Source organism: Anomalospiza imberbis, unplaced genomic scaffold (assembly GCF_031753505.1).
Source record: "Anomalospiza imberbis isolate Cuckoo-Finch-1a 21T00152 unplaced genomic scaffold, ASM3175350v1 scaffold_1108, whole genome shotgun sequence".
Taxonomy (NCBI): Eukaryota; Metazoa; Chordata; class Aves; order Passeriformes; family Viduidae; genus Anomalospiza; species Anomalospiza imberbis.
This window is the reverse complement of record NW_027099500.1, coordinates 16,596-31,779: the sequence shown is the minus strand read 5'-3', so window position 1 is coordinate 31,779 and position 15,184 is coordinate 16,596. Positions and strand designations below refer to the sequence as shown.

The 15,184-nt window shown below is 62.8% G+C and overlaps 1 protein-coding gene across 1 annotated transcript; it reads left to right on the top strand.

Annotated features, from left to right (window-relative positions):
• Nucleotides 1-168: 168 nt before the first annotated feature.
• LOC137465810 (potassium-transporting ATPase alpha chain 1-like) lies at nucleotides 169-14,933 on the top strand (the record flags this gene model as incomplete). Its single annotated transcript, XM_068177836.1, has 19 exons — nucleotides 169-339; nucleotides 1,012-1,146; nucleotides 1,478-1,595; nucleotides 2,108-2,376; nucleotides 2,975-3,173; nucleotides 3,922-4,031; nucleotides 4,755-4,889; nucleotides 5,728-5,908; nucleotides 6,662-6,831; nucleotides 7,548-7,684; nucleotides 7,876-8,026; nucleotides 9,269-9,437; nucleotides 10,307-10,461; nucleotides 10,919-11,042; nucleotides 11,891-12,036; nucleotides 12,704-12,837; nucleotides 13,680-13,781; nucleotides 14,145-14,236; nucleotides 14,790-14,933. Coding segments are annotated over 19 exons (2,727 nt in total), but the record flags the coding sequence as incomplete, so codon positions are not given.
• Nucleotides 14,934-15,184: the final 251 nt, after the last annotated feature.

Sequence of the window (15,184 nt, the reverse complement as noted above, 5' to 3'; positions counted from 1 at the left end):
TGGGCACGCCTGGGATACATCTGGGGACATCTGGGGACATCTGGGAAACACCTGGACACACCTGGACACACCTGGGGACATCTGGGGACACCTGGGCACACCTGGGAAACACGTGGGGACACCTGGGCACACCTGGGCGCACCTGGGCACACCCGGGGGCTGTTATAGCAGACCTGGGCACACCTGGGCACGCCCGGGCGCTCACCTGGCCTCACCTGTGCCCAGCTGTACCTGGCCGTGGCCCTCATCGCCGTCGTGGTGGTCACCGGCTGCTTCGGCTACTACCAGGAGTTCAAGAGCACCAACATCATCGCCAGCTTCCGCAACCTGGTCCCGCAGGTGAGCGCACCTGGGCACGCACCTGGGCATGAACCTGGGCATGAACCTGGGCATGAACCTGGGCATGAACCTGGGCACACCTGGGCATGAACCTGGGCACACCTGGGGTTCCATCTGTGGAACCTGGGCCCACAGGTGAGCGCACCTGGGCACGCACCTGGGCTCACAGCTGGGCATGAACCTGGGCATGAACCTGGGCACACACCTGGGCTCACACCTGGGCTCACACCTGGGCATGCACCTGGGCACACCTGGGCACGCACCTGGGCATGAACCTGGGCACGCACCTGGGCTCACACCTGGGCATGAACCTGGGCTCACACCTGGGCATGAACCTGGGCACACCTGGGGTTCCATCTGTGGAACCTGGGCCCACAGGTGAGCGCACCAGGCACACCTGGGCCTGAGCCTGGGCACGCACCTGGGGTTCCATCCTGGGGGGCCTCATTTGCACACCTGGGGTACCTCATTTGCATACCTGGGGTGCCGCCTGCGCACCTGGGGTCTCACCTGCGCACCTGAGGCCTCACCCGTGCACCTTGGGGGCCTCATTTGCATACTCGAGTCCTCATTCTCTCACCTGGGGGGGGCCTCATTTGCATGCCGGCGGCCTCATTTGCATGCCGGCGGCCTCATTTGCATGCCGGCGGCCTCATTTGCGTACCTGTGCAGCAAGCCACGGTGGTGCGGGCGGGGCAGACGCTGCAGGTGAACGCGGCCGAGCTCGTGGTCGGGGACGTGGTGGAGATCAAAGGCGGCGACCGAGTCCCGGCCGACATCCGGGTGCTGGCAGCGCAGGGCTGCAAGGTGAGCGCACCTGGGCGCACCTGGGCGCACCTGGGCACGCCTGGGTGCACCTGGGGGCACCTGGGCGCACCTGGGCGCGCCTGGGCGCACCTGGGGGAGAGCTGGGCACACCTGGGCACACCTGGGCACACCTGGGGGCACCTGGGCGCACCTGGGGGCACCTGGGCGCACCTGGGGGAGAGCTGGGCACACCTGGGGGCAGCTAGGGGCACCTGGGCACACCTGGGCACACCTGGGAACACACCTGGGGGAGAGCTGGACACACCTGGGTGCGCACCTGGGCACACCTGGGCACACCTGGAGGCTCAGGTGCGGGCGGGGCCGTGCCCAGGTGGACAATTCCTCGCTGACCGGGGAGTCGGAGCCGCAGACGCGCTCACCTGAGTGCACCCACGAGTCGCACCTGGAGACGCGCAACATCGCCTTCTTCTCCACCATGTGCCTGGAAGGTGAGCGCACCTGGGGGGCACCTGGGCACACCTGGGCACACACCTGGGGAACATCTCAGCACACCTGGGCACACCTGGGGTCTGGGTCCCAACCGGTCCCACCTGGGTCCCACCTGGGTCACACCTGGACACACCTAGACACACCTGGGTCCCACCTGGACACACCTAGACACACCTGGACACACCTGGGTCACACCTGGACACACCTAGACACACCTGGGTCCCACCTGGGTCCCACCTGGACACACCTGGGTCCCACTTGGGTTCCCCCTGGTGGTCTGTGTCCCACCTGGACCACACTTGAACTACACCTGGACACACCTGGGTCACACCTGGGGGTCTGGGTCACACCTGGGTCCCACCTAGACACACCCGGGTCCTGCCTGGGTCCCACCTGGGTCCCACCTGGGTCCCCCCTGGTGGTCTGTGTCCCACCTGGACCACACCTGTGTCCCACCGAGACACACCTGGTCACCCCTGGGTCCCACCTGAAGCCTCACCTGTCGCCGCAGGTACGGCCACGGGGCTGGTGATCAGCACAGGTGACCGCACGGTGATCGGGCGCATCGCCAGCCTGGCCTCGGGCGTGGAGAACGAGAAGACGCCGATCGCCGTGGAGATCGAGCACTTCGTGGACATCATCGCCGGCCTGGCCATCTTCTTCGGCGCCACCTTCTTCGTGGTGGCCATGCTCATCGGCTACCCCTTCCTGCGCGCCATGGTCTTCTTCATGGCCATCGTGGTGGCCTACGTGCCCGAGGGGCTGCTGGCCACCGTCACGGTACGGGCAGGTGGCACCCGGGCGCACCTGGGCGCACCTGGGGGGGTGGGACTGAGCGGAGGTGTTGAGGAGCATTTGAGGTTCTTATGGGTTCTACCAAAGGTTTTGAGGTCGTTATGGGTTCCACCACAATGGGGGAGGTCAGGGAGACAGGTGGGGACACCTGGGGACAGGTGAGGACACCTGGGCACGGGTGACACCATCAGCATTTACAGACCTCAAGGTGAAAACCTCGACGTCTTTATGGGGTCCCACCACAACTTGAGGGGGTCAAGATGACAGGTGGAGGTCACCTGGCAGGTGAGGACAGGTGAGGACACCTGGGCACAGGTGACGCCATCGGCATGTAGGAAGCTCAAGGTGGACGTCTTTATGGGGTCCCACCACAACATGGTGGAACAGATGAAGACCCCTCACCTGGCCAGGTGAGGAACACCTGGCCGGTGAGAACACCTGGGCATTGATGGAGCTCAAGGTGAAAACCTCGACGTCTTCATGGGGTCCCACCACAAATTGAAGCGTTCAGGTGTGCCAGATGAAGACCCCTCCCCTGCCCAGGTGCGCCCTCACCTGCCCGGGCGTGCCCTCCCCTGCCCAGGTGTGCCTGTCGCTGACGGCCAAGCGCCTGGCGCGCCGGAACTGCGTGGTGAAGAACCTGGAGGCCGTGGAGACGCTGGGCTCCACCTCGGTCATCTGCTCCGACAAGACCGGGACGCTGACGCAGAACCGCATGACCGTGGCGCACCTGTGGTTCGACGGGCAGGTGCACAGCGCCGACACCACCGAGGACCAGTCGGGTGAGGGCGCGGGCGCGCACCTGGGGGCGCCTGGGCACACACCTGTCACACCTGGGCACACCTGGGGGCAGTTTTAACATACCTGGGTCTCACCTGAGCACACCTGGGCACACCTCGGCACACACCTGGGGGCACCTGATCACACACCTGGGCACACCGGGGCATACACCTGGGGCACAGCTGGGCGCACACCTGGGGCACACCTGGCTCACCTGGGGCACACCTGGGTGCACACCTGGGGCACAGCTGGGCGCACACCTGGGGCATACCTGGCTCACCTGGGGCACAGCTGGGCGCACACCTGGGTGCACACCTGGGGCACACCTGGGTGCACACCTGGGGCACAGCTGGGCGCACACCTGGGTGCACACCTGGGGCACAGCTGGGCGCACACCTGGGTGCACACCTGGGGCACAGCTGGGCGCACACCTGGGTGCACACCTGGGGCACAGCTGGGCGCACACCTGGGGCACAGCTGGGCGCACACCTGGGCACACACCTGGGGCACAGCTGGGCGCACACCTGGCTCACCTGGGGCACAGCTGGGCGCACACCTGGCACACCTGGGGCACAGCTGGGCGCACACCTGGCACACCTGGGGCACAGCTGGGCGCACACCTGGGCACACACCTGGGGCACAGCTGGGCGCACACCTGGGTGCACACCTGGGGCACACCTGGGGCACACCTGGCTCACCTGGGGCACAGCTGGGCACACACCTGGGCTCACCTGTGCCCCCCGTGCCCAGGTGAGGCCTTCGAGCAGCGCTCGGAGTCGTGGGCGCTGCTCAGCCAGGTGATCACGCTCTGCAACCGCGCCCAGTTCAAACCTGGCCAGGAGGGCGTGCCCGTGGCACAGGTGGGCACTGGGCGATACTGGGCTATACTGGTTTGGACTGGGCTATACTGGGCTGTACTGGGTTATACTGGGTTATACTGGTTTGGACTGGGCTATACTGGGTTATACTGGGTTATACTGGGCTATACTGGGCTATACTGGTTTATACTGGGTTATACTGGTTTGGACTGGGCTATGGACTGGGTTTTACTGGGCTATACTGAGTTATACTGGTTTGTAGTGGTTTGTACTGGTCTGTACTGGGTTATACTGGGCTATACTGGTTTGGACTGGGTTACACTGGGCTATACTGGTTTGAACTGGGTTATACTTGGTTTGGGCTGGTTCGGACTGGGTTATACTGGTTTGTAATGGTTTGGGGTTTTTTGTTACTGGTTTGGACTGGTTTGTACTGGTTTGTCCTGGTTTGTACTGGTTTGTACTGGTTTGGGGTTTGGGGTTACTGGTTTGTACTGGTTTGGACTGGTTTGTACTGGTTTGTACTGGTTTGTACTGGTTTGGGGTTGGGGGTTACTGGTTTGTACTGGTTTGTACTGGTTTGTACTGGTTTGTACTGGTTTGGGGTTGGGGGTTACTGGTTTGTACTGTTTTGGACTGGTTTGTACTGGTTTGGACTGGTTTGGACTGGTTTGGACTGGTTTGTACTGGTTTGGGGTTGGGGGTTACTGGGAGAGGGGGGAGGGGAGGTGGGCGTGTCCTCACCACGGCCCCGCCCCCTCCCAGCGTGACGTCATCGGCGACGCCTCGGAGTCGGCGCTGCTCAAGTTCGCGGAGCTGACGTCGGGGCCGGTGGCGGCCGCCAGGGGGCGCTTCCCGAAGGTGGCGGAGCTGCCGTTCAACTCCAGCAACAAATTCCAGGTGAGAGCCCGCAGGTGAGGCAGGTGAGGGACAGGTGGGACAGGGGAGAGACAGGGGAGACAGGTGAGAGACAGGTGAGAGACAGGGGAGAGACTGGTGAGACAGGTGAGACAGGTGGGACAGGTGAGACAGGTGAGAGACAGGTGGGACAGGTGAGACTGGACAGGGGAGACAGGTGAGAGACAGGTGAGACAGGTGAGGGACAGGTGAGACAGGTGAGAGACAGGTGAGACAGGTGAGAGACAGATGAGAGACAGGGGAGACAGGTGAGACAGGTGAGACAGGTGAGGGACAGGGGAGAGACAGGTGAGACAGGGGAGAGACAGGTGAGACAGGTGAGACTGGACAGGTGAGACAGGTGAGACAGGTGAGAGACAGGTGAGACAGGTGGGACAGGTGAGGGACAGGTGAGACACAGGTGGGACAGGTGAGAGACAGGTGAGACTGGACAGGTGAGATACAGACAGGTGAGGCAGGTCCACCCAAAGTGTATCCCAGGTGTACCGCAGGTGTGTCTCACCTGTCTCACCTGTGTCTCACGCGCAGGTGTCGGTGCACGAGGCGGGCTGGGTTGTATCTCAGGTGTATCAGGTGTATCTCAGGTGTATCAGGTGTATCCCAGGTGTGTCCCAGGTGTGTCAGGTGTACTCCAGCCGTGTCTCACCTGTGTCTCACCTGTGTCTCACGCGCAGGTGTCGGTGCACGAGGCGGGCTGGGTTGTATCTCAGGTGTCCCAGGTGTATCTCAGGTGTATCAGGTGTATCTCAGGTGTATCCCAGGTGTGTCAGCTGTGTCCCAGCCGTGTCTCACCTGTGTCTCACCTGTGTCTCACGCGCAGGTGTCGGTGCACGAGGCGGGCGCGCAGCAGCTCCTGGTGCTCAAGGGCGCCCCCGAGCGGGTGCTGGAGCGGTGCCGGGGGCACCTGCGCGGGGGGGAGGAGCTGCCGCTGGACCCCGAGTGGAGGCGGAGCGTGGAGGGGGCGTGTCTGGAGCTGGGGGGGCGGGGCGAGCGGGTGCTCGGTGAGTGGGGGAGGGGAACGGGTGCGCGGCCCCTCCCCCCACTCCCCTCAGTGTCCCCAAACGTCCCCAAACGTCCCCAGGGATGTCCCCAGGGTTCTGTGCCTGCTGGCTGCCCGCCGGCACGGTGGCCCCGGTGGCCCCAAATCCCCCCAGTGTCCCCAGTGTCCCCAATGTCCCCAAATCCCCCCAGTGCCCCCAAATCCCCCCAGTGCCCCCAAATCCCCCCAGTGTCCCCAATCCCCCCAGTGTCCCCAATGTCCCCAATGCTGTCCCCAATGTCCCCATTGCTGTCCCCAACGTCCCCAGGGTTCTGTGCCCGCTGGCTGCCCGCCGGCATGGTGGCCCCGGTGGCCCCGGTGCCCCCAAATCCCCCCAGTGCCCCCAAATCCCCCCAGTGTTCCCAATCCCCCCAGTGTCCCCAATGTCCCCATTTCTGTCCCCATGTCCCCATTGCTGTCCCCAATGTCCCCTCTGCTGTCCCCATGTCCCCAGGGTTCTGTGCCTGCTGGCTGCCCACAGGCACTGTCCCCATGTCCCCATGTCCCCAATGTCCCCATTGCTGTCCCCATGTCCCCAGTGTCCCCATTTCTGTCCCCATGTCCCCAGGGTTCTGTGCCCACTGGCTGCCCATGGGCACTGTCCCCATGTCCCCAGTGTCCCCAGTGTCCCCTCTGCTGTCCCCATTGCTGTCCCCAAGTCCCCAGTGTCCCCATTTCTGTCCCCATGTCCCCATTGCTGTCCCCATGTCCCCAGGGTTCTGTGCCCGCTGGCTGCCCGCGGGCACGGTGGCCCCGGGCACGCCCCCCGAGGCGCTGGCCGAGGTGGCCACCGGGCTCTGCTTCGCGGGGCTCGTGTCCCTCATCGACCCCCCCCGGGCCACCGTGCCCCAGGCCGTGCGCAAGTGCCGGACGGCCGGGATCCGGGTAGGGACACCGGGGACACCGGGGGGATTGGGGACACCTGGGGACATCGGGGGGACTGGGGACACCGGGGGGATTGGGGACACCTGGGGACACTGGGGGGATTGCGGGGGATTGGGGACATTGAGGGGGTTGGGGACATTTGGGGACATCAGGGACATCGGGGGGATTGGGGACATTTGGGGTGTGGGGACACTGGGGACACTGGGATGGAACTGGGGGGCATTGTGGACAATGGGACTTTGGGGACATTTGGGGGGATTTTGGGGGATGTGGGGACACGGGGTGGGGGGGGGGACACACACAGGTGACACCAAGCAGCGCCACAGCACACCTGGCACCAAAACCACAGACAGGTGTCACCACCACGGGTGCCACCAGCGCAGGTGGCACCAGCTCAGGTGAGCCCTGCAGGTGCCACCAGAGCAGGTGAGCCCCACAGGTGCCACCAGAGCAGGTGGCACCAGCGCAGGTGAGCCCTGCAGGTGCCACCAGAGCAGGTGAGCCCCACAGGTGCCACCAGAGCAGGTGAGCCCCACAGGTGCCACCAGAGCAGGTGGCACCAGCTCAGGTGAGCCCTGCAGGTGCCACCAGTGCAGGTGAGCCCCGCAGGTGCCACCAGAGCAGGTGCCACCAGCGCAGGTGAGCCCCGCAGGTGGCAGCAGCCCAGGTGGCAGCAGCCAGGTGAGCCCTCAGGTGAGCCCGGTGTGCCCCCGCAGGTGATCATGGTGACAGGTGACCACCCGGTGACGGCCAAGGCCATCGCGGCGGCCGTGGGCATCATCTCCGAGGGCAGCGAGACCCCCGAGGACGTGGCCGCGCGCCTGCACCTGCCCCTCGAGCAGGTGGACCCCAGGTGAGGCCGCGGGCGCGGCACGGGTGGCACGGCGGTGGGACAGGTGTGGGACAGGTGTGGCACAGGTGACAGGTGTGGGACAGGTGTGGGACAGGTGTGGCACAGGTGAGGGATCAGGTGTAGGACGTGGACAGATGTGTCTCAGGTGTGTCTCAGGCGTGTCTCAGGTAACTCAGGCGTGCTGTCCCCAGGCAGGCGCGGGCGCGGGTGGTGACCGGCTCCGAGCTGGCCGCGCTGGCCCCGGGGGCTCTCGAGGAGCTGCTCCGCACCCACCCCGAGATGGTTTTCGCCCGGACGTCGCCGCAGCAGAAATTGGTCATCGTGGAGAGCTGCCAGCGCCTGGTGGGCACACCTGGGCACACCTGGGCACACCTGGGCACACCTGGGCACACCTGCGGCTGTCCCCAATGTCCCCGATGTCGCCAATGCCCTCAGTGTCCCCAAAACCCTCAGAAATCCCCCCAAAAAAAACCGCCAAGAAATCCCCAAAAATCCCCCAAAACCCCCCAAAAAATCTCCAAAAATCCAAAAATCCCCCAAAATCGCCAAAAATCCCCAAAAATCCCCCAAAATCGCCAAAAATCCCCAAAAACCTCCAAATAAAACCCAAATAATCCCCCAAAAATCTCCCCAAATCCCAAAAATCCACAAAAATGCCCCAAAAAAACCCCCCCAAATCCCCCAAAGTCCCCAAAAAGTTTCTATAAATCCCCAAAAAATCCCCAAAAAATCCCAAAAATCCTAAAAAAATCCCCAAAAGTCCTAAAAAAATTTCCATAGTCCGAAATATCTCAAAAATCCCCAAAATCCCCAAATATCCACCAAAAAAAAAAAAAATCCCAAAAATACTTTAAAAATCTCCAACAATCTGAAAAAATCCCCAAAAATCTCCCAAAAAAATCTCCCCAAAACCCTCCAAAGTCCCAAAATCCCTCAAAAAAATCTCCAAAGAGCCCAAAAATCCCCAAAAATCCCCAATGTCCCAAATATCTCAAAAGTCCATAAATGTCCCCAAAAATCCCCAAATGTCCCCAACCCAATTCCCCCCATTTCCCCCCATTTTTTCCCATTTCTCGGCTGTTTTCCAACCATTTTTTTTGTTTTTCCCCATTTTCCCCCCTTTTTTCCTATTTTCCCCCAAATTCCCCATTTTCTCTCAATGTCCCAAATCCCATTTTTCCCCATTTTCCCACAATTTTCCCCAATCTCCCCCATTTTCCGCCCCAATTTTTTCCCCAATTTTTTACTTTTTTCCCCCGTTTTTTCCCGTTTCCCCCCATTTTTCCTATTTTTCCCCAAATTCCCCATTTTTTTTTCTCAATATCCCCAATATCCCCAATCCCATTTTTCCCCATTTCCCCCCCAATTTTTTCCCCGATTTCCCCAATTTCCGCCCGATTTTCACCAAATTTTTACTTTCCCCCCCCCCCGTTTTCCCCCGTTTTTCCCCGTTTTTTCCCGTTTTTTCCCCGTTTTTTTCCCGTTTTTTTTCCCGTTTTTTCCATTTTTTCCCGTTTTCCCCCCGTTTTCCCCCCCGTTTTTTTCCCGTTTTTTCCCCGTTTTTTTCCCCCGTTCCCCCCGCAGGGCGCCATCGTGGCGGTGACAGGTGACGGCGTCAACGACTCACCTGCGCTGAAGAAGGCCGACATCGGCGTGGCCATGGGCGTGGCCGGCTCGGACGCGGCCAAGAACGCGGCGGACATGATCCTGCTGGACGACAACTTCGCCTCCATCGTCACCGGCGTCGAGCAAGGTGGGGCACCTGCGCAGGTGGGGACAGGTGGGGACAGGTGAGATACGGACAGGTGGGACACCTGGGACAGGTGGGGCAGGTGGGGACAGGTGTGCACAGGTGGGGACAGGTGAGATACGGACAGGTGGGACGCCTGGGACAGGTGGGGCAGGTGAGATACCAGGACTGATGGGACAGGTGTGGAGAAAGGTGAGGCACCTGGGACATCTGGACAGGTGGCACAGGTGGGACAGGTGGGACAGGTGGGGACAGGTGTGCACAGGTGTGGACAGGTGAGATATGGACAGGTGGGACACCTGGGACAGGTGGGACAGGTGGGGACAGGTGTGCACAGGTGGGGACAGGTGAGATACGGACAGGTGGGACACCTGGGACAGGTGGGGCAGGTGTGGACAGGTGAGATACGGACAGGTGGGACACCTGGCACAGGTGGGACAGGTGAGATACCAGGACTGATGGGACAGGTGTGGAGAAAGGTGGGACACCTGGGACATCTGGACAGATGGCACAGGTAGGACAGGTGGGATGGGTGTGACACCTGGACAGTCACACGCCTGTCCCCGCTCACCTGAGCCGGTCCCACACCTGTCCGCGCCCACCTGAGCCGGTCCTACACCTGTCCCTGCTCACCTGAGCTGGTCCCACACCTGTCCCCTCTCACCTGAGCTGGTTTGGTCCCACACCTGTCCCCTCTCACCTGAGCCGGTCCTACACCTGTCCCCTCTCACCTGAGCCGGTCCCACACCTGTCCGCACTCACCTGAGCCAGTCCCACACCTGTCCCATCTCACCTGGACTGTTCCACACCTGTCCCCGCTCACCTGAGCCGGTCCCACACCTGTCCGCGCTCACCCGTGGCCCCGCCCCCAGGCCGGCTGATCTTCGACAACCTGAAGAAGTCCATCGCGTACACCTTGACCAAGAACATTCCGGAGCTGACGCCGTACCTGATCTACATCACGGCCAGCGTGCCCCTCCCCCTGGGCTGCATCACCATCCTCTTCATCGAGCTCTGCACCGACATCGTGAGCGCACCTGGGCACACCTGGGCACACCTGGGGACACACCTGGGCACAGTTATAACACACCTGGGCACACCTGGGGGCAGTTATAACAAACCTGGGCACACCTGGGGGCAGTTATAACACAATGGGGCACACCTGGGCACTGTTATAACACATCTGGGCACACCTAGGGGCACCTGGGCACACCTGGGGCCACCTGGGCACTGTTATAACACACCTGGGCACACCTAGGGGCACCTGGGGGCACCTGAGCCTCATTTGATCATTACCTGAGCCTCACCTGGGCACACCTGGGACTCACCTGAGCCCCTCAGACCCCAGTTTTGGGGAGCTCCAGGTGTGTAATCCAGGTGCGGCTGATCTTTCTCACCTGACTGGGGGGGATTTTGGGGGGTGGCGGGTGTGGCCGGGCCGCGCCTCACCTGGCCCCGCCCCTCACCTGCGCACACCTGTGCAGTTCCCGTCGGTGTCGCTGGCCTACGAGCGCGCCGAGAGCGACATCATGCACCTGCGGCCGCGCAACCCCCGGCGCGACCGATTGGTCAACGAGCCCCTGGCGGCCTACTCCTACTTCCAGATAGGTGAGGCACCTGTGTGCTCACCTGTGCGCTCACCTGAGCTATCCCACACCTGTGCGCTCACCTGAGCTATCCCACACCTGTGCGCGCACGTGTGCTATCCCACACCTGAGCTCCTCACCTTTGCGCTCACCTGTGCGCTCACCTGTGCTATCCCACACCTGTGCTCCTCACCCGTGTGCTCACCTGTGCTATCCCACACCTGTGCTATCCCACACCTGTGTGCGCAGCTGTGCTATCCCACACCTGTGCGCTCACCTGTGCTATCCCACACCTGTGCTATCCCACACCTGTGCGCTCACCTGTGCGCTCACTTGAGCACCTCACCTGTCCCTGCTCACCTGTGCACTCACCTGTGCTATCCCTCCCCTGTCACTCACCTGTGCCAGGTGCGATCCCTCCCCTGTCCCCGCTCACCTGCGCCAGGTGCGATCCCTCCCCTGTCCCTGCTCACCTGTGCCAAGTGCAATCCCTCCCCTGTTGCTCACCTGTGCCAGGTGCGATCCCTCCCCTGTCCCAGGTGCGATCCCTCCCCTGTCCCTGCTCACCTGTGCCAGGTGCGATCCCTCCCCTGTGCCAAGTGCGATCCCTCACCTGTCGCTCACCTGCGCCAGGTGCGATCCCTCCCCTGTCCCAGGTGCGATCCCTCCCCTGTCCCCGCTCACCTGTGCCAGGTGCGATCCCTCCCCTGTCCCAGGTGCGATCCCTCCCCTGTCGCTCACCTGCGCCAGGTGCGATCCCTCCCCTGTCCCAGGTGTGATCCCTCCCCTGTCCCCGCTCACCTGTGCCAGGTGCGATCCCTCCCCTGTCCCAGGTGCGATCCCTCACCTGTCCCTGCTCACCTGCGCCAGGTGCGATCCAGTCCTTCGCGGGTTTCACCGATTACTTCGTGGCCATGGCGCAGGAGGGCTGGTGGCCGCTGCTGGTCCTGGGGCTGCGGCCGCGCTGGGAGGACGCGCACGACCAGGAGCTGCAGGACAGCTACGGCCAGCAGTGGGTGCGTGGCGCCGCACCTGCGCGCACCTGGGCGCACCTGGGCACACCTGGGGGGAAGGAAATGGGGGGGAACGGCGAGAACTGGGGGGAAATCGGCGAAAATTGGGGGGAAATCGGTGAAAATTGGGGGAAAATCGGTGAAAATTGCAGAATTTGGGCACACCTGGGCACACCTGGGCGCACCTGGGCACACCTGGGGGGAAGGAAATCGGGGGGAACGGCGAGAACTGGGGGGAAATCGGCGAAAACTGGGGGGAAATCGGTGAAAATTGGGGGGAAATCGGCGAAAATTGCAGAATTTGGGCGCACCTGGGGGAAAGGAAATGGGGGGGGAACGGCGAGAACTGGGGGGGAAATCGGCGAGAACTGGGGGGAAATCGGTGAAAATTGGGGGGAAATTGGTGAAAATTGCAGAATTTGGGCGCACCTGGGCACACCTGGCACACCTGGGGAGGGGAAATGGGGGGAAAAGATGAAAATTGGGGGGAAATGGGTGAAAATGGGAGAATTTGGGCACACCTGGGCACACCTGGGCACACCTGGGGGCGGGGAAATGGGGGAAAATAGCAAGAATTGAGAGGAAAATTGGGGGGAGATTGGTGAAAAGGGGAGAATTTGGGCGCACCTGGGCGCACCTGGGCTCACCTGTCGGCGCCGTGCCCCCGCAGACGTTCGGGCAGCGCAGGTACCAGCAGTACACCTGCTACACCGTGTTCTTCATCAGCATCGAGGTGTGCCAGATCGCCGACGTGCTGATCCGCAAGACGCGCCGGCTCTCCCTGCTACAGCAGGGGCTCTTCCGGTACACCTGGGCGCACCTGGGCACACCTGGGGGCACCTGGGCACACCTGGGGGCACCTGGGGGCGGGGGAAATGGGGGAACACAGCGAAAATTGGGGGGAAATTGGCGAAAAATTGGAGAATTTGGGCACACCTGGGCACACCTGGGCTCACCTGGGGGCGGGGAAATGGGGGGAACACAGCGAAAACTGGGGGAAATCGGTGAAAACTGGAGAATTTGGGCACACCTGGGCTCACCTGGGCACACCTGGGGGCACCTGGGGGCACCTGGGGGTGGGGAAATGGGGGAACACGGCGAAAATTGGGGGAAATCGGTGAAAATTGGAGAATTTGGGCACACCTGGGCTCACCTGGGCTCACCTGGGCACACCTGGGGGCAGGTGTGAGACTGGACAGGATGGGGACGCAGGTGACACAGGCTGGACAGGTGTTACAGGTGTTGTCACAGGTAACAGGTGACACAGGTGACGTCACAGACAGGTGACACAGGTGGTGACACAGGTGACAGCACAGGTGACACAGATGACACAGGTGATGTCACAGACAGGTGACACAGGTGACAAAGGTGGTGACACAGACAGGTGACACAGACAGGTGACACAGGTGACAGCACAGGTGACAGCACAGGTGACACAGATGACACAGGTGATGTCACAGACAGGTGACACAGGTGACACAGGTGGCGACACAGGTGGTGACACAGGTGGTGACACAGGTGGTGACACAGGTGACATCACAGACAGGTGACACAGGTGACACAGGTGGTGACACAGGTGGTGACACAGGTGGTGACAGCACAGGTGACACAGGTGACACAGGTGGTGACACAGGTGTGTCCCGCAGGAACCGCACGCTGCTGGTGGCCATCGTGTTCCAGGTGTGCATCGGCTGCTTCCTCTGCTACTGCCCGGGCATGCCCAACGTCTTCAACTTCATGCCCATCAGGTGAGCCCCGGGCACACCTGGGCACACCTGGGCACACCTGGGCTCCTCAAACACACCCGGGCACACCTGGGCACCGCCCCGGGCACACCTGGGCTCCTCAAACACACCCGGGCACACCTGGGCACCGCCCCGGGCACACCTGGGCACACCTGGGCTCCTCAAACACACCCGGGCACACCTGGGCACACCTGGGCTCCTCAAACACACCCGGGCATACCTGGGCACCGCCCTGGGCACGCCTGGGCACACCTGGGCACCGCCCTGGGCACACCTGGGCACACCTGGGCACCGCCCCAAGTGCACCTGGGCATGCCTGGGCGCACCTGGGCACGCGTGCCTCACCTGCCCAGGTGTGCCCCCCAGGTTCCAGTGGTGGTTGGTGCCGATGCCCTTCGGGCTCCTCATCCTCGTCTACGACGAGATCCGGAAACTCGGCGTGAGGAGACACCCGGGCAGTGAGTGACACACCTGGGCACACCTGGGGGCAGCTGGGGGCAGCTGGGGACACACCTGGGCACACCTGGGGGCACCTGGGCACACCTGGGGGCACCTGGGGGCAGCTGGGGACACCTGGGAGCAGCTGAGGACAGGTGGGGACACACCTGGGCACACCTGGGGACACACCTGGGGACACACCTGGGCACACCTGGGCACACCTGGGGACACACCTGGGCACACCTGGGCACACCTGGGGACACACCTGGGCACACCTGGGCACACCTGGGGACACACCTGGGGACACACCTGGGCACACCTGGGCACACCTGGGCACACCTGGGGACACACCTGGGCACACCTGGGCACACCTGGGCACAGCTGAGGACACACCTGGGCACACCTGGGGGCACCTGGGCACACCTGGGGGCAGCTGGGGACACCTGGGCACACCTGGGGGCTGCTGGGGGCAGCTGGGGACACACCTGGGCACACCTGGGGGCACTTGGGACACGCCCAGCACACCTGGGGGCGGCCCCACCCTCACCTGTCCTGGTTCTCTTCCCCCCCCAGGTTGGTGGGATCGGGAGCTTTACTACTGAGAGGAACACCTGGGCACACCTGGGCACACCTGGGCACACCTGGGACCCTCCCTGAACACCTGGGCACACCTTGGGCACCTGGAGCTCACCTGGGACCCACCTTGGACCCTCCCCGAACACCTTGGACTCACCTGGAGCTCACCTGGGACCCAGCTGGGACTCACCTGGGCACACCAGGGACCACCCCCAAACACCTGGAACTCACCTGGGACCCTCCCTGGACACCTGGGCACAACTGGGCACACCTGGGCACACCTGGGCACACCAGGGACCACCCCCAAACACCTGGAGCTCACCTGGGACCCTCCCTGGACACCTGGGCACACCTGGGCACACCTGGGACCCACCTGGAACTCACCTGGGACC